The 20,119-nt window shown below is 31.3% G+C and overlaps 1 protein-coding gene across 1 annotated transcript in view; it reads left to right on the top strand.

The window, feature by feature from the left end:
• The window catches only part of LOC113386437 (hemicentin-1-like), a 97,282-nt gene extending 79,232 nt beyond the window's left edge, over positions 1-18,050 (top strand). The window contains exons 10-15 of the mRNA XM_026624218.1: positions 12,718-13,011; positions 16,230-16,371; positions 17,026-17,183; positions 17,318-17,587; positions 17,654-17,757; positions 17,841-18,050. Of these exons, the coding sequence (XP_026480003.1) occupies positions 12,718-13,011; positions 16,230-16,371; positions 17,026-17,183; positions 17,318-17,587; positions 17,654-17,757; positions 17,841-18,050 (1,178 nt within the window). The remainder of the gene's footprint in view (positions 1-12,717; positions 13,012-16,229; positions 16,372-17,025; positions 17,184-17,317; positions 17,588-17,653; positions 17,758-17,840) is intronic.
• The last annotated feature ends 2,069 nt before the right edge of the window (positions 18,051-20,119 follow it).

The raw sequence follows: 20,119 nt of genomic DNA, 5'->3' as shown, positions 1-20,119 counted from the left end.
TACACGAAATGGCATGCGGTCGATTAACAAAGTCGATGTTTGATTCCAACGACTAGGATAGGAATAGCATAATATATCATATATATGAATATATAAAATTCTTCTGTAATGGTGTATGAAAGAATAATCCTCCTAAACGCTTATTCGGATTTTCATAAATCTTTCTGAAGCTTGTTTGTTTTCTAGGATTTTTTGATTCATAGAAATATAGTTAGATTGTAGAAATAAATGGAAACAATTACAAAAAACCGCTTATTATTTATTGATATTGAAAATATTTAAGGCATGGTTTGACATTAAAACAAATGCACACTGTTATTTGCCAAACATTTCAATTCACTTATAGGCTAAGACAATATTAAAATATAATATATTTATGATTATGAATAAGAAAAATGTAATGTCTACGTTGTTATTGCCGAAAAACAGCTGAGATGTGCCAAAAATTAAAATAATATAATAAAATACAGTCAACATGCGTTTGACAGGTGATTGCACATATGATTCTATTTGACAGATTATTAGTTTTAAACGTGATGACAGTTCATTAAAATTTGAATTGTCAGATAGAAAAAAGGCTAAGTTCAGGTAAATGGATTTTAAATTTTTAAAAGATAAAAGAAATTGTATTGCATTTTATGTATTGTATTATTTAATTCAAAGTTTATATTAATATATTTAATTTAATTAATTAATTAATGATAAGACAAATTGATTTTCCATCAAATATATAAATTTAAAATGTCAAGACAGAAAAATTGCCAAGTTCAGGTGAATGGATTTTTAAATTTTTAAAAGATGTGATTTTAATTAAATTTGTGTTGTAAATATATATTATATGTATAAAAGTAATTGTAAAATAACAGACATATCATAAACTTATTATTTTTTAACTAATGCAGTTGTGTTTTGCTTTACTTTACTAAATCACAATACCAAAAAAATTTACTCATCCAAAAAATTATTTAGAATTTTCATTGTGTCAAAAATTCATATATTTGGCATTGAATACGGAATATTTACTCAAGCCAATGGAGCGTTTTGTGTCTGATTTTTGTACTGTGCTCTAATTTGTACGAAATTTTGGAATTAGGTTCATGTTACTCTCAAGTTCAAAAGCTAAAGTAATTTAGACTTTTTTGCCACTTCCCATGTGGATAACATCACTGGTTGTGGATGTTACTGGTTACTTAAAATTCGTTTCTTCGTAAAAATACACATTTCAAGGAAAATCATGTAATGAACAAAATTATATCAATTAAAATCTTAATAAATCGGCGTTTTATAATGTGCTCTAGAAACAATATTGATAGGTATGAAAAAGAAGTTGTTTTTTATTTCGTTCGAAATTTAATTGTTGCATTTGAAGCCGTTTAGGTGTTACATTTTATATATTCCATGGCTTTTTATAGTGCTCAATAAGCTTTAAAATGAGTAATGAGTACTGTTGAAGGTCTGTTTTTTTTTCATTTAAATCAACTAGTCAATGAATGTCATTTCCACCGAAAACACAATTAATCGTATTCCATCTAGAATTAACTTGGTTTAAGAAAATCCAAAATATCACGCAAATTGGAGCTCAGTATAGAAATTCACGGAGTACACGCTTTTTTCCGCTCCATTTACAACAATAATTTAGTTGATCGTGGGTTGAATAGAGCACATGTGAACAGGATTTGATGAATTAATTCATTTCAAATATGAACTTAAGTCACAATGTATATTGAATTATTAGTGAGAAAAATGTAATTTAGATATTAAAATTACTAAAAGCCAGTTAAAATATAATATGAAATTAAAAAAATTTTGGGCAACATTATTGAAGCAATTAATTTGAGTGAAAAAATCCAAGGTGATATTATACCTTAACCGTGGAAAGTATATATTAATTATTTCTGCAATTTCCAAACCGTGTATCTTATGCTATAAATCACAAAAGCAGACGATGAATTTTTGTGTGATAAATTCGGAAAATCAATGTTTTTGTTGTGAATAAACAAAAAATATATATATTTATACATCTACATCTACAGGTATGACTAAAAATACTGGATAACCCTTAAATAAAAATAAATTGGAATTATTAAAATAAAATGAGCTATTGGACATGAATTTGTTCTATAAATTGCAGTGTATAATTTTTGATATACAATTTTATTGAACATATTTTAATATTTGTTAAAGGGATAATTAAAGTATTAACTGTGAGAATTATTTTATTTGAAGCAGTTTACTTTTGAACATCACTTATATATTGGTGTAAATAGTAATTCGAAAAACAATAATTATTATTTTTAACTGAACGGTGAATATTAGTATAGGATATTGAAAAAACGTAGATGTAGGTACAGGATAACGTCTGTCGGGTCATCTAGTATATATATATATATATATATATATATATATTTATATATACAAAATATTCGTTTCGCAAAACTGTATTCGTCCTCATCGCCTTGTCAACTGAGTAGAGCTCTTCTGAGGATTAAAACCGTCGTTCGTTCCATTTCAACAGTAGTAGTTTTAATTAATACTTGTTCCTTTCAACCGGAATGGCGAATGGCGAACGAGAGCGGCCAACAAACCGTAAAAACTTTCATCGGTATTGTTTTGTTTAAACGCGTTCACTATATTCATTAAAAAGTTTTTCATCGTCCTCCACCGGAGCAGCAGGTGGAGGAACACAGATGCTGCAGAAAAAGAAACTAGTGTTGTATGACACCGTGCCTTAAAGCAAATTGCTGGAACTTCCCCTAACCCTAATGAAATACTCGAGAAATTGTAAACGCTTTCATATATATTATTACCACAAAGACTGTAACTTTCAATATTTTTGCTTTTATTATCTTGTTATAACTGAGCAAGTCAAATGTAAATCATAAATCAATTTATCTCCAGGAACATTAACAATCGTCATTTCATTTTGAATTCAAATTTAAAAAAAAACATCGTTGCCTAATTTACACAAAATTGAAAAAGTGCTCCCGCATAATCACAGTCTAAAAGCATTTTAAATAATTCTGTGCGACATTTTCACTTATACTGTGCTTATCTCGGCGGAATTTTGATTATTTTCTTCTAGATTATTCAATGATTTATTCGTCAGTAGAGATCCTTTTTATATTCAAGATTGTCTAATAATCTTGCTGGTCAGTAGAGTCCCTTTTTTATTTTTTTCTAGATTGTTTAATAATTAGCTCGTCAGTAGAGTCTCTTTTTATTTTCTTCTAGACTATTTAATGATTTGCTCGTCAGTAGAGTCCCTTTTTCAATTTCTGGGTTAAAGCTCGTCCCTTTTTTTATATTATAATTTTGTGTGAATTAGGCAACTATTTTTTTTTAAATTTGGAATTCAATTAAAAAAAAAATAGTTGCCTATTGAAAAAGTGCTCCTGTATCCTCAAAAGCAATTGTTTTGTCAATACAAGCAGAAAGTTTTTTAGATCATTCAAATCCGATACTCCTTTCTTTCAATTTCATTCTAATCATTCATCATCGATTTGTATTTTTTGCACTCTTTGCTCCGTATCTCCGTAACGACTGGACTTGCCTTTGCCAAAAACTAATCAGCACATCTCCCCATTAATAGGAATCGAACGTTTTTTAAACCATTTAAATCGGTTGATCCGTACGCCCGAAAACGTAGACAAAAAATGCGGACATATAAATTACACACACACACATCCATTTTTTCTGAGGTATCCCAAAATGTTCAGAAACCTTCAAAACGTCGAGAAATGCAAAAATTTTGATCTTCGATTTTTGGCCCATTAACTATAAAGTTAATATTGAATTGACAGTATAAAAATTACAACTAATAATTTCAATCAATCAGTACATTAATATTTCATTCCTCCACATAGTCTTTTTCCTCACATCAGCTTTTCCTATATCTCCACCGTTAGCGTCACGTTACTCTCGCTCCATAAAATCGTGGATTTTTGGCTCGCCAACGAGCCAAACCGAACCTAAAACCTAAAGATAGAAGATAGAAATCTTTAGTTTTCTTTACGTTATCCTTTATCCAGCGATATCCACAGTTGCCCGAGAGTTAGCCGAGAAAATGCCTAGTGAGGCGAACAGCTGTACGGTGGAGATCTCTGGCCCGATTCCAAACAGACTAACGGATTTAACGAGATAATAATAACACTATGTTATGAAAACAGAGAGGAAAGAATCGTAGTTCTAGTTTCGAAAAATGTGGGTCAAGGGGTAGATATGAGGGCTAGATGCAAAACTTGATTGAAAATATTATACGGTGGAGATATTTATTATACTACATATACTATACCACCATCGCTTCTTATTGTTGTTTTTACCTTACTACATCGAACCTTGAAAACACTTTACTTGATTTAAATTACATAATAGAAAAGAGTGCGCGTATGGATCACACGCGATTGAAGTAAAACTTATTTGCTACTGTACAAAGTAGCAAATTTAAGTTAAGTTAAAATAAATTCATCATATAACAATTTTGAATAATGTTTATTAGTAAGATGGTAATGCTCGTGATGCGTTGTTAATCAATTCTATAATATTCGTTCACACAGCGGATTATGTTAAACAACGTCTAAACAAATATTGTTTTTACAATTTCACTCATCATTGTGTTTGAAGAACTTCATGCAATTAAAATTAACATACATTCATTGACTGATAGTAATTTTTTTTATTTTTTCTCTGGCGATATAATATCATTCTTTGAACAGCTGTAATATCTGTTTTGCCTACAAAATTGAAACCATACTATTATATTTGTTTTATTTATCAAGCCCTGCACATAGCTTGATCTATGAATCATTTTCTTCTTTATGTGAACGTTAATGCAATGATCATCATCAATATTACGAGGTAATAAATTAACCATATTATTAACGTCAACAGGCACATTTATAATTTGGCCAAATATTCCAAATTGTCCATTTGAATATCGCAATCGTTTAATTTGCATGAATCACAACCTAGGTGAAATTAACTTTTCAGATACAGTATCTAGTTTAGGTTGATAATTTTACCCGAATATAATGCCTTCCGATAAGTTTGACATCCAACCTGAATATTTGAATCAATATTCAGAAAACCATTATTAAGAATATGTTTTTGAGCTTCACTTAATATTTTTAAGTCACTTTGAAACTAAAGTCTATCACACACAAAACATACAAAGCCAAAGCTATCATCTGTAAATTGTTTTTAAAACATTCTTTATATGGAAGTTCAAATACTTTATTTGACTCTTGCAAAATATCAGTTCTTGTTACATTATTAGTCACATTATATTGTTTTCAAAATTTCATGTCAAGTAATTTTGTTTGTAGAATTTCATTATTGACTGCTTGTTTGTTTTGACTATTTCGCTGAGGATACAGTTTCATTATTTGAGCAACATTAGTATCCGTCTTTTGTAAAAATATTTTCCATTTTAGTAATATAGTAATAACTAGGGTTTATACAAAAACCGACATTTCAGAAAACCGGTTTTCGAATTTTAACTTTACTAAAAAACCGGTTTTAGCCGGTTTTCGAATTTTATATATAAACAATTTTTTTTGTTCGAATATTCTGTAATTTATCCGCAAATTTAGTGTGTTTTAGAGCAGTATTTAACTGAATTTATTTATTGTTCAATTTTATGGATAGTAAACAAAATTATTTTAATTTTAATTAGTAGAACTAAAAAATAATAATATATCTTGATTAAATAATTTTGAAAATAATTATTTGTTATTCATAAATCATTTTCACGTATATAAGAATGAGAATATTTTTATGATAGAAAAAGGAAAGTTTTCGAATAAGTAAAAATAATACATTTTTAAATAAAAAACATTCATTAAATAAAAAAAAATAAAAAAAATTAGATACATGCTGATACATACTTGTTAATATCAATTTCAGTTTTAAAAACAATTAAGCTAAACTCGGGTATTGTCTGTTCCGAGCAATTTTAAATAATTAATTCCAAACATTTTAATTGTTTTTTTTGTTTAATAACATATGATGTGAAAAAACTTAGAACGTCTATCGAATTGCTACTTAGACGTGTCCTTTGTTTACTCGTAATATTTCCTGAAATAGAAAATAATCTCATACTTGCGACCAAATTATGCTTAATTGTTAACATAATAATTCTAAGTTTTTTGTTCTTTAATTTGTGGCTTCCAGGGTTCAAAACTCTTTTTTTCAAGTTTGAGTAGAGGAAATTACTTCTTCAAGAAGATGTTACACTGATTTAAATTAATATATATAGTGGTATAAAAATCTAAATTAATATATAGTATATGTGAAACCTTTCTGGGAACCATTGCAAACTGATAAAATATCAAATGCTATTGAACCTACATGATTTTAAGAATCAAAACGCTTTCATCTATCTTTTTTATTTGGCTATATTTGTCATTTTCCATTTATACAGTGAAAACCGACTTTTTTCACTAAAAAACCGGTTTTCGAATTCCATAATTTTTGCAAAAAACCGGTTTTATAAAACCGGTTTTTAAAAACCGAAAAACCCTAGTAATAACCTCAAAGGTATATAGTAACCTCGAAAAACTCTGATAATACAAAGTACTTCAATAAACTTATATTTCTCACGCAGCGCAGATTTTTCCTTTGTTTCATTATTTTTCATCATTTATTTGCGATCATTTTCACTACAATTATTTATGGGGGACGGGATAAAATATTCTTCCGATCCTGACATTTTTATTTACTCACGAATTATACTGCTAACCCATATCGCGCCTAAAGAAGTTTTACTTCAAAAAAATATTTAGAGACTACGAGCTAAATACAAAACTCAAGTGAAAGTCGACACATTTTTTTTTTGTTTTTGACATATGAATTGACATTTGATGTATTTTTTGTTTCGCTCGCAGACTAGATCGAATAATTGCGATAGCTGCGCTAAGTAGCGTCGTAAGCGCGAGTCATCTAAACGATCACTTCAGCTTGACGTAATAATTTCCGTTGCATTTGTACGGATTCACAACCATGCCGCGCCTAAAAAAGTTTTACTTAAAAAATCTATTACCATCACTTTCCATTTGTCGTTGGCTATCGTTTTGCCTTTTGCTCCACCGCTTCTCGTTCTACCGATAATTGTCAAAACGGCGCCCTGTCGTTGTGCACGGTCCGTTGCACAATCCGTTGTGCGATGAGTAACGGCTGTCTGGCCGCTATCATATTTTAGCGCCGCTTGACGGCTTAACGGCCCGGTTCACGGGACGAATGCAGGGTCGAAACTACCGACGGTGGAGACTGAGATTTTTAAGAAAAATTTGATAAATGTTGGTAGAAATAAATAGCTCTATATAAAATTTTATATGTATTTTTGATTAAATATATTAATTAAAAGTCACTTTTGTCTCACCTAACTTGTTTCGTATTCAGTAATTGGATAGGTGCCTCCACAGCTTGTTACTATATATAAATATATATATATATATATATATATATATATAATTTTTTCAGCTCCTAGAATGGTCATTAGTGCCGGATTAACAGGCGTTGGCTTGTTATGAAGGAAAAACTGCAAAAAAGCTGCCATGAAATATAATAAGTGTTGCTCACGGACGTCCAATTTAAATTCATGTAAAAATCAGAAATATGTAATTCTAGTCCTTAGAAAGGTTACAAATACTTGTTACGATGTAAATTGACGCCAACGGCTAATTATTGGATGATAAATATAAAATACTAGTGATGTAAAGCAAGCATTTAATCGGATTTTTCAGGAATCTAATAAGATTTAATTACTGTTTTCTGTATATAATTCCAAATTAAATATTTTCCATAATCTCGCATATGCGTATATGCGTATATACCTCTAAGGCAGTCGCGCTTTCTCCTTAAATATTTAATGGAAGCGTTAAAGGCGAAGGAATTTTCGAGTGAAATTATTATTTATTCAACGTACGAAAGATCGCGCTCCACCGCACTCCACCGTCACTTGTTGTTGTTCTTACCTTACTATAACAGACCTTGAAGACACTTTACTTGATTTAAATCACAAAACAAAAAAGGTTCACATACGATTGAAGTAAAACTTATTTGCAACTGTACAAGATGGCATTTGAAATAAAAATAAATACATTATATAACAATTTTGAATAATGTTTATTAGGAATATGGTACCACTCGTGATGCACACATTTATTAGTGTCAACTATTATACACATTTATATAATGATAAATTATAAATTATATATTTATAATAGCATTAAAATATGTATAGCATTTAAAAACAATTATGTAATTAAAGTCATACTTCAAATATGACGTGATCGGTTTGTCATTGTAATTAGCATTTAGAAATGAATAATTGCTGATTAATAAATTCTATAATATTTGTTCACACAATGGATTATGTTAAACAACGCCTATACAAATATTGTTTTCACAACTTGAAGAACTTCATGTAATTAAAATTAACATACATTCATTGACTGCTTGACATTTTTTTGATTATTTCGCTGGCGATACAGTCTCATTTTTTGAACAGAAACCACAAGTCCATTTTTTATTTTATTTTTAGTTTTGCTCGTCAGTAGAGTCCCTTTTTAATGTTATTTTTATTGTGATCGTCAGTAGAGTCCACTTTTCTTTAATTTTTAATTTAATCATCAGTAGAGTCTCTTTGAATTTTATTTTTATTTTGCTCGTCAGTAGAGTCTCAATTTCTTACGTTTTTAATTCATTTATTAGTAGAGTTTATTTTTCTTTTATTTTTAGTTTTGCTCGTCAGTAGAGTCTCTTTTAAAATTTATTTTTAGTATGTTCGTCAGTAGAGTCCCTTTCAGTATGTTCGTCAGTATAGTCCCTTTTTCTTTTAATTTTATTTTTCTTGTCAGTATAGTCGCTTTTTAATGTTATTTTTAGATTGTTCGTCAGTAGAGTTCCTTTTTAATTTTATTTTTATTTTGCTCGTCAGTAGAGTCCCTTTCAGTAGGCTCGTCAGTGTAGTTCCTTTATACCTTTAATTTTAATTTAATTATCAGTAGAGTCTCTTTGAATTTTATTTTTATTTTGCTTGTCAGTAGAGTCTCTTTTTAATTTTATTTTTATTTTGCTCATCAGTAGAGTACCTTTCAGTATGCTCGTCAGTATAGTCCCTTTTACCTTTAATTTTAATTTAATCATCAGTAGAGTCCCTTTGAATTTTATTTTCATTTTGCTCGTAAGTAGAGTCCCTTTTTAATTTTGTTTATATTTTGCTCGTTAGTAGAGTCCCTTTTAATTCACGAGTAATATAGAAATATTTTGTAATCAATAAACTTACGTTTACTACACAGCACAAATGTTTAATTTATTTTATTATTTTCAAGGAACAGGGTAAAATATTTTTCTCTACAAATCTAAATCAAAATTTGTTCTTGTTAAAATGTTTATTTATGTATGCCGATTTCATTCGGTACGCATACAACGACAGATCTCTATTCACATACACGACGACTAATCACAATCGACCCGTATAGAAATGATATCATGGAGAACAAATGATGAGTTTTTGCATTGGCATTCGACTCGGCCGTAACGCACTTTCGTAGCATTTGTACGTATTTACACCCTTGTCGCGTCTAAAAAAGTTTTACCGCAAAATCATATTTATGTAATTGAATTCATTATTATCTTATTAAATTAAAACTAAGTCAACCCACCAATCCTTTATCTTTTGTTTCTCTCCATAATCTGATTAGACGACGGCGACGTTTCGTCGATCACTTTTAAATCGGTTTTCGAAATAAGATTATTCAAGAATCGAAACGAAACGAGGTTTTGTGTTCTGCATAATTAATTGCTTTTTAACTGGCCCGATCTCCACCGGAGCTCCACCAGGTCTCCACCGCCAGGATTACTTGGCCGATTAAAACAAATTTGAATTGTAAATATATCGATTGCATAGAAAGAGAGATATTGGAATAATAAATGAGGTGGCGGGATTGGTAATTTTAAAATGGTAATTGGGTTGGAGGTAAAAAATAATTAGGTTGAGTGTAAGATTATTTTTAACTTCCCTTAGGGTAGTGGTTATAGTAATGGGCCGAAAATCGAAAATGAAAATTTTTACATTTCTCGACGTTTTGAAGGTATCTGAACATTTTACTGGCATACCTCAGAAGCTAAATGGATGTCTGTGTGTTTTGTATGTCCGCATTTTTTTTACTATGTTATATTGAAAAGAGACTCCACTGACGAACAAAGTCAATATAAATATACTTCGAAGTATGAAAAAGACTCTACTGACAAGCGAATAGAAGATAGATCGTAGATAATTAGAAAATTAAAAAAAGGACTCTACTGACGAGCAAACTAATATAGAATTGAAATAGGGACTCTACTGACGAGATAAAGCTAAAATATACATAAAAGGGACTCTACTGAGGAGCAAACTAATATAGAATTAAAAAAGGGGACTCTACTAACGAGCAAACTAATCTAAAATTAAAAAAAGGACTCTACTGACAAGCAAGCTAACATAGAATTAAAAAAGGGACTCTACTGACGAGCAAACTAATCTAGAATTTAAAAAATGACTCTACTGATAAGCAAACTAATATAGAATTAAAAAAGGGACTCTACTGACGAGCACACTAATATAGAATTAAAAAAGGACTCTACTGACGAGCAAAGGACAGGAAATTAATAAAAGGACTCTACAGACGAGCATCGGTCCGACCGTTTTGGTCTCATTCGATTCAGAATGGCGTGAAACGTCGAGAAAACATAAAATTAGCGATTCGGATTTTTTAATGAAAACATAAACTTCTCCTTCGGGAAGTTAATAATAAAAGTTACAGTATTTGTAATAATATGTTTGAAAACGTTTAAAATTTCTCGGTACGGGAAGTTCCAGCAATTTGCCTTAAGGCACGATGCCATACACCACTAGTTTACACTAACGGTCTGTTTTCTCTTTGTTATCCACACGCACATAAATTTATCGCCCGCGCTCAGGACAATGAACAGAAAATAAAGTAAAAACGACAACCCTCCACATTCATACAAAAACTCTTTCCATCCTCCACCGCCAATGCGGCTATCGAGTCGCGATAAAATTTTATGACCTCGACATGGAGCTTTGTCCGCCGCCGTGGCGATCGGTACATTATTTCAGTTTGTGGCACCACCGAGGGATGAGTATGAGACCACCAGGGCGGTGGAGGGTATGTACATGATGGTGCTGACTGATGTACAGACCGACACGGTTGGCTTGTTACGGATATGTGTTTGGGATAACCGCCAGTGGCGGTTTGCGGCTAAGGGGATAGAAAATTATGAAAAATTAAGGTCATACTAGAAACTAAATTCTGGTGATTATTTTTGAAATACGTTTAAAGAAGTCAATTTTTTTAGAAATGTTTCTGCTTCGCCTATAAACGACCTGTGTGTACGAGTGTCGACTATAGACACTACAGTTCAAAAACAATATACTGTCATATAAGACAGTAGTTTTTTTCATCTGCTGGATCAAAAATTATTTTTGCTTGTCAGTAGCAAACTATTACCTTCTTTATATTTTAGGTCAACATCAGTAGAGTCCCTTTTCAACATTCGAGACCAAATTTAAGTTTGCTCGTCAGTAGAGTCCCTTATTATATTTTCCAGGTCAAATTTTAGGTTTGCTTGTCAGCAGAGTTCCTTTTGATCTAGAAAATACGATGAGGGACTCTACTGACGAGCAAACTTTAATTTTGATCTAGAATGTTAAAAAGAGACTTTACTGACGAGCAAAGCTAAAAGGGGCTATACTGACAAGCAAATTTTAATATTGATCTAGAATGTTAAAAAGGTACTCTACTGACGAGCAAACGTAAAATTTTGATCTAGAATGTTTAAAAGGGACTCTACTGACGAACAAACCTAAAACTTTGATGTAGAAAATATAATAAGGGACTCTACTGACGAGCAAACATAAAATTTTGATCCACAATATTAAAAAGGGACTCTACTGACGAGCAAACTTTAATTTTGATCTAGAATGTTAAAAAGGTACTCTACTGACGAGCAAACTTGAATTTTGATCCAGAAAATAGAAAAGGGACTCTACTGACGAGCAATCCTAAAATTCTGATCTAGAAAATACAGTGAGGGACTGTACTGACAAGCAAGTTTTAATTTTGATCTAGAATGTTGAAAAGGGACTGTACTGACGAGCAAACTTTAATTTCCATCTATAATGTTAAAAAGGGACTCTACTGATTATCAAACCTAAAATTTTCATCTAGTAAATAGAAAAAGGGACTCTACTGACGAGCAAACCTAAAATTTTCATCTAGTAAATAGAAAAAGAGGCTCTACTGACGAGCAAACTTTAATTTTGATGTAGAACGTTTGGTACCTAGTACTCCACCATATACCTATATAACCCAAATTAATCTCCTATCTCCAAAATAATTATTTTGTTCTAATTAACATCAATCCCAAGTACCCCATCCTCCCCTAATCCATATCAAAGGCTATTGTGACAGCAATGCATGATGTCCGCATTGAAACAGAGCATCCGTTCAGGTGTGAAGTTAGCGATAAGAGTCAATAGATTGTCGTTACGTACGTTGTGAAAAGGATTGACGGTGGAGCAATCTCCACGGGCAAAAAGTTTTATGAAATTAATAGATGGTGGAATATATATATATATATATATATATATATATATATATATATATATATAATAGAATGTAAAGTATTCTATATTTATGAATATTTTTTTTCCAGATGCTCCTGTCTGCAACTGGGACCACGTCTCCATAGTAGGCGCCGGTCGAGGTGAAGAAGTCCTGGTAAGATGTTCCGTCCAATCCGATCCTGGAGCCAAGGCCTTTCGATGGCAATTTAATAATTCAGGTGAAACCTTACCTGTGGATCCTGCCAGGTTTACAACCAATGAAACTACGAGTACTTTGAGATACACACCTGTCAGTGACCAGGATTACGGGTCACTTAGCTGTTGGGCCATCAATGATGTCGGGAAACAGCAGAGGCCTTGTATATTTCAAGTTGTTTTTGCTGGTAAGTAGAAATAATAGTGTGTATTTGTAATTTAAAACTAGTGGTGTATGGCATTGTGCCTTAAGGTGAATTTCTGGATCTTCCCGTACCGTAATGAAATATTCGAGAAATTTTAAACGTTTTTAAATATATTACTACAAATACTGTAACGTTCATTATTTTTGCTATCTTGTTTGTTATATCTGAGATCAAATCAAATTCAAATCATAAATCTCCACAATTTATTTCCTGAAATATTAACAATCGTCATTTCATTTCGAATTCAATTTCAAAAAAAAATAGGTGCCTAATTTACACAAAATTGAAAAAGTGCTCCCGTACAGTCACAGTCTAAACGCAGTTGCAAATAATTCTGTGCGACATTTTCACTCATACTGTGCTTAGCTTGGCGGCATTTTTCTATTTCTATTTTCTAGATCAAAATTAAAGTTTGCTCGTCAGTAGAGTCCCTTTTTAATATTCCAGATGAAAATTTCATGTTTGCTTGTCAGTAGATTTCCTATTTAATATTCTGGATCAAAATTTCATGTTTGCTCTTTAGTAGAGTTTCTTATTATATTTTCTAGGTCAAATTTTAGGTTTGCTCGTCAGTAGAGTCCCTTTTAACCATTCGAGATCAAAATTTCATGTTTGCTCGTCATTAGAGTCCCTTTTTAATATCCTAGGCCAAAATTTCATGTTTGCTCTTCAATAGAGTCCCTTATTATATTTTCTACATTAAAATTCAGGTTTGCTCGTCAGTAGAGTCCCTTATTAAATTTTCTAGTTCAAAATTTAGGTTTGCTCGTCAGTAGAGTCCCTTTTTAATATCCTAGATCAAAATTTTATGTTTGCTTGTCAGTAAAGTTCCTTATTCTATTTTCTAGGTCAATTTGGAATTCGAAAATTGAAAAAGTGCTTCGACATAGTCACAGTCTAAACGCATTTGCAAATAATTCTGTGCGATAATTTCACTTATACTGTGCTTAGCTTGGCGGCAATTTTACATTTTTGTCATATTTTTTATCATCAAAAGCAATTGTTTTGTCAATACAAGCAGAAAGTTCTTTGAATAATTCAAATCGGACGCTCAGTTCACTAAAAAACTGCCATTTTTTGCACATTTAGCTCTGTATCTTCGAAATGGCGGGACCTGCCTTTGCGAAAAATTAATCACTTCATCTCACAATTATTACAAACCCAATGTTTTTTAGATCATTGAAACCCGATACTCCTTTCTCTCAAAAACTTGATTTGTATTTTCTGCACTTTTTGCTTCATATCTCCGTAACGGCTGGACCTGCCTTTGCCAAAAACTAATCAGCATATCCCTCTATCAATAGGGATCGAATATTTTTGAACCATTCAAATCGATTGATTTGTGCGCCCAAAATAGTCATCAGAAAAATTTGTATCCGCACACACACACGTTCATTAGTTTTTTTTTGTTAGGTATGCCAGTAAAATGTTCAGAAACCTTCAAAACGTCGAGAAATGCATAAATTTTCATTTTCGATTTTCGGCCCATTACTTGAACTACCCTACAGGAAGTTAATAAACTACGTGTAAGTGGCATTTTGTCACATCTTCCTCCACAACTAATCATTTACCTTGTAACACATTGTCTCCACCTTCATTGTTCTCCACTTCATTCACAAGCAAAATTTACATCTAGAATTGTCTATATATGTAATCTTACATATATATATAGTATAATTAATTTTATATCGTTTCCTTCAAAATTTTTCCTCTCTGTCTCTCCACCGTAACAACTACACTCGAGAGAGTGTTCCTATTATTTCTGCAGCAACTCATCTCGAAAGTTTCTCATTAAGGAATCACTATTCAAACGAAGGAAATTTATAGAATATTTCGAGAATATTATTTCTCAGTAAGAGATATGAGTACTACTGTACATATATTGCCTATTGGCAAGTCGCAGACGGAAATTCGTTTCGCAGACGGAAATTCGTTTGTCAATATTGAGTGAACGAGTGCGCGCGACTTCAATTTATTTTCTTGGAGATGAATATTCACAATATAAAGAAATGGGAAATGGGAAATGGAACTAGGTGTAAGTGTATGTTGACATAGGACAAAATTGAGATGTAACGAGTTTTCAAATTCTTTGTCATTTTTTTTTTTTGAAAACGGTGGAGATATGAGTACCTACTGTACATATATTGCCTATTGGCAAGTCGCAGACGGAAATTCGTTTGTCAATTTGAGTGAACGAGTGCGCGCGACTTCAATTTATTTTCTTGGAGATGAATATTCACAATATAAAGAAATGGGAAATGGAAATGGAACTAGTGTAAGTGGTATGTTGACATAGGACAAAATTGAGATGTAACGAGTTTCAAATTCTTTGTCATTTTTTTTTTGAAAACGGTGGAGAAGTGGAGGATGAAATGTTCTGGTAGATTTAATTTTTGGTTTTCAATTCACACATGTGGCGCCTTGTGTGAATGTTTCAAAGTCGAAACTTTGCGACGATAATACTTGTCGACGACGACTGCTTGTAATGAATTTTGATATATCTATATATATATATATATATATATATATACATATATATTTGAAAAGTCTTGATTTGATTTGATATAATATATTTTATTTGAGTTAAAATTCATCAGGCGTTACATCATAAAAATAGTATGAGAGTTTTTAGAAATTTATTCATTTAAAATCCATACGTTTCGGTTAGCATCTTAGCCTTCATTCAGTGGCAATCAATTTAACTAAAAATTAAAAAAAACTACATAAATAATATGTAAGAAATTTCATAGAAAACAATAATAATAATAGTAATAATGATAAAACACATTTTATGGTTTCTTACACATTTGCTCGTCAGTAGAGTCCCCTTTTTAACATTCTAGATCAAAATTTCATGTTTGCTCGTCAGTAGAGTCCCTTTTTAATATTCCAGGTCAAATTTTAGGTTTGCTCGTCAGTAGAGTCCCTTTTTAACATTCTAGATCAAAATTAAAATTTACTTGTCAGTAGAGTTTCTTATCGTATTTTTTTATTAAAATTTTGGGTTTGCTCGTCAGTAGAGTCCTTTATTATATTTTCTAGGTCAAGTTTTAGGTTTGCTCGTCAGTAGAGATTCCTTTTTAATATTTTAGATCAAATATAAATTATAATTATTATTATTATTAAATACTTGATAATATTATTTCGGTGGAGCAATTGAGCTTATATAATTTTAAAATTTGATTGTTTTTTTTTGTCAGGTCTCCCTGCAGCTCCAAAAAATTGCACCCTCTACAACCAAAGTTCTGGTTCTGCAGAAGTGGGATGTATTTCTGGTTACGATGGAGGACTTCCCCAACACTTTTTGTTGGAATTATTTGCTGGAAGATCACGATTAGCCAGGTGAGATAAAAAATATATATTTCTATTATTTATTATACCTATACATATATAAAATAAATCATTAATTCCTATTACATTCCACAAATTCCATCGAAACTACTTCAGTTTCTCATTAACGAAAAACGCAATTACAATATCATTAAATTTCCATCACGCGTGTATATATGTGCAATCGACGTTTCGACTTACAATAAAATCTGATTTATAATTCCAATTATAAATATTTCACAATTAAAACCTGTGCTGTACATATCATTAATTCAAACAAACCATCGAGAGAAAAAAACATTAATTTTTTCCCTCTCATTAATTACATACAATCATTTACAACTGACGGTGGAGCGATAAATTTACGCTTCATATAAATACGACGATATCGATAGAAATAGAATTCTATATTCTGATTTCGGTGTTTTTGTTTTGGAAATTATTTATTTTCGACTGGTGGGTGCGTCGATGAATAAATATTAAATAATAGGGCGGTAAATAAATGATTAAAATTCATTGTTCAGGGGATTTGGATACCGCCGACACTCCACCGGTTACGGGACGGTGGAGGGGTTGTGGTTCGTGTACGTTTTGCTGATCTGTAGATGATTTTGATTTTGATTTGATTTATGCATAAAATTGAAAAAAAAATATTTTTGTTTACAGGTACAACCAGACAAATCCGATGGAACCAGAATTCTTTCTGGACGGTTTGGAGCAAGAAGTTATGTTCAGGATAGTTATATATGCAGTGAATGCCAAAGGGAGGTCACAGGCTTCTATTATTGAAGGCGTGTACTTCACTGATGCAGAAAAACGCACTGGTAAATATTAATTCTAAATTCTACTTAGCACTTTTTCTCACAAAAAAATTTTACTAGTTGGTTGCTCCACCAAAACTAGTTCAAATCCATTTTCATGATATTTGTTAGAATAAAATTCTTATTTTTTTTTTCAGCCAACCAATTCGGAACCCTCTCACCCCTCCTTGGTGTTGGGGCTGGTATAGCCCTAACCTTGCTCCTGGCCACTTTAGCAGTAGTTTACAAGGTGAGAAGAAATTCCAGAAGGGCCGGATCAGGATCTGTACCCAATAATGGTTCTGCTGGTCTTAATAACGTGCACCATAATAAAACTTGGGTTCCAAGCGGAAAACCTGGCCAGGCAGTTGTCACCACTTTGACAACTGGCCAGGAGGAGGATCCTGATGTCATTCCTGCCAAACATGGTAAGAGGAAAAGATTTATGATAATATATTAGTAATAGTTAACATATACTATTGTTTTTTTTTCAGAACTCGGAGCACCCGAAGACGATACCATGTTTATAAAACCAGTTTTACCATCCGGCCCTGGAAGGCCAAATCATTGGGCCAATCCTTCTGAAATACACGACACGGTAAGTTTTATACTAACACCAACAAAAACTAACCATCTAACATCCTAAACCTGTTTTTTTTTCTTTAAAATGCTGCATTTCAGACAAACGGAACTTTGGGCCGAACTCACGTAGTTCGGCAATATGTAAGGCCAGCCTCCGGGTGCTCTGACACGTGGGACACACGACCCAAAGATTTATTATTGGGCCGGTCCTGTGCGACGAGCCCCGGAGCGGGTAGTGACCCGGATTTGAATGCCCAGGCGATCAAAGATCGCCTTATGGCCAATCGGGTTCCGGAAAGTTGTGTTTGAAAATGTAAAAAATAATAGAAATGATAGAAATAATTTATGAATATGGCCAGAATTATATGGTAGGAACAAAAATTGTGACAATGGAGGGTTCAAAGTACATTATTGGACGGTGGAGACTTAAAATGATGTTTGACGTAAATAATTAACGTGAGGGGGCGTTTATTAATTACGTGAGGGGGAGGGGGGGTTCAACAAAAATTCACAAAGTATCACGTGGAAGAACATGGGGTATAGTAAGATATCACGTGTATTTATTTTTTACCTTAATTTTTTTTTTCAGAAAAATCCAAACATTTTCGATAAAATCAAAAATTTTACAACTTTGTCTTCTTAGCGGGGAGAGGGGGGGGGTAATATTGAATATGACCACTTACCACCAAGGGGGAGGGGAGTCCAAAAATCCTTAAAATATCGATCACGTGATTAATGGGCACCCCTATGTAACCGCCTAAAAAAAGGTGATTTTTGAGAATTCATATTAAACAAACTACTTTATCAATTATTTCAAAATTTTAGGAGTATATTTATACATGTTTTAAAAATACACAGTATTTGTTTTTAAAGAAAAAAATTGAATATTTTTTAAGTTATCGTCGATCTCCAACGGCGCACCAAAAATAAGGCCCTTGCAAGTGATTTCGGCCTTCTACGTGGATGAAATTTAAAAACAAAAAATTCTCGTTAAACTAGATAATATTGTCTGTAAAATGAACTACGATAAAAAAAATCAAAAATTGACAAAATGACGGCGTTTTTTTAAAAAAAAAGTCAAATTTTACCCAAAATTTTGGTCGTTTTTGGACTGCCAAAATTCGATTTTTGATCCGATCAAGAAATCGATAGTTTATTTTGCGGAGAACTATATATAGAACATGTAAAAAAAAATTGAACGTGATCGCATCATTTGTTTTTGAGTAATCGCTGCAGCAAATTCGGAAAATGCTGTTTCGAGAAAAACGCGTTTAAAGATAAAATGATCGTTATACTATATACTATATATATACTCTTTAAATGGCTGTGACTCAAAAACCATTTAAGATATCGATTTAAAATTTTGGTATGTTATTTTTAAAGGTATAACTTATCGAAATATGGAAAAATTGAAAATTCGATTTTTTGAAAATTTCACACTAGTTGTGCCCCTTAAATCAATTATCCTATTCTAGTCAATTACAAATGTGTTCTGTACATCAAATGTGTTCATATCAAACAAAAAACAACCTCCAACATATCTTTTATAATATTTATTCTATTTAAACCGAATTAAATTCTAGTGGCATGGCCGCAAATACAATATTGACTAATAATAATAAAGGTTTAATTAAAATTCTATTTTAAATAATAATTTCATCATATCAAATGTTTAAATAATGATATATCTGCGTTTTGTATGAAGCATCGATGAATAATACTGTTTTTATTTAATTTGGGAATTACGGTGGAGTAATCGGATTACTGAGGACAAATGTGCATAATATAATTTGAATAAATATGTGTAGATATATATATATATATATATATATATATGTATGTTTGTATATATATATATATATATATATATATATAAATAAATATATATATATACAGGGTCGGATATAACTTTTGGACCGGTTCGATTTTTATTTATTTGTTTATAACCTCCAAACAAATTGTCCGATTATTTTGCAATATCCAGCAAATTTATAGCCAATTAAATTATCTACAACTTTTATTAATAACAAAATTTTCTATCTCTTATTCTTTTATCCAAAATTTACATTTAAAAAAATTGTTTTTAAATTATACAAAATTAATATATCTTACTTTATACTTTTGGACCAGCTAGATTTTTATTTATTTGTTTATAACTTCTAAACTAATTGTCCGATTGTTTTGCAATATTTAACAAATTTATAGCCAATTAAATTATCTATATCTTTTATTAACAACAAAATTTTGTATCTCTTATCCTTTTACCCAAATTTTGCAATGAAATAGGTTCTTGTTAAATTTTGGAGGTTGCATCAGTATATCTTGCTTCACACTTTTGGACCAGCTCAATTTTTATTTATTTATTTATAACTTCTAAA

The sequence above is a fragment of the Ctenocephalides felis genome, unplaced genomic scaffold (assembly GCF_003426905.1).
Source record: "Ctenocephalides felis isolate EL2017-DRISC unplaced genomic scaffold, ASM342690v1 CF-g0.4_SCAFFOLD_03571, whole genome shotgun sequence".
Taxonomy (NCBI): Eukaryota; Metazoa; Arthropoda; class Insecta; order Siphonaptera; family Pulicidae; genus Ctenocephalides; species Ctenocephalides felis.
Note: the sequence above shows the minus strand (reverse complement) of the source record. Positions and strands in the feature narration are given on the sequence as shown.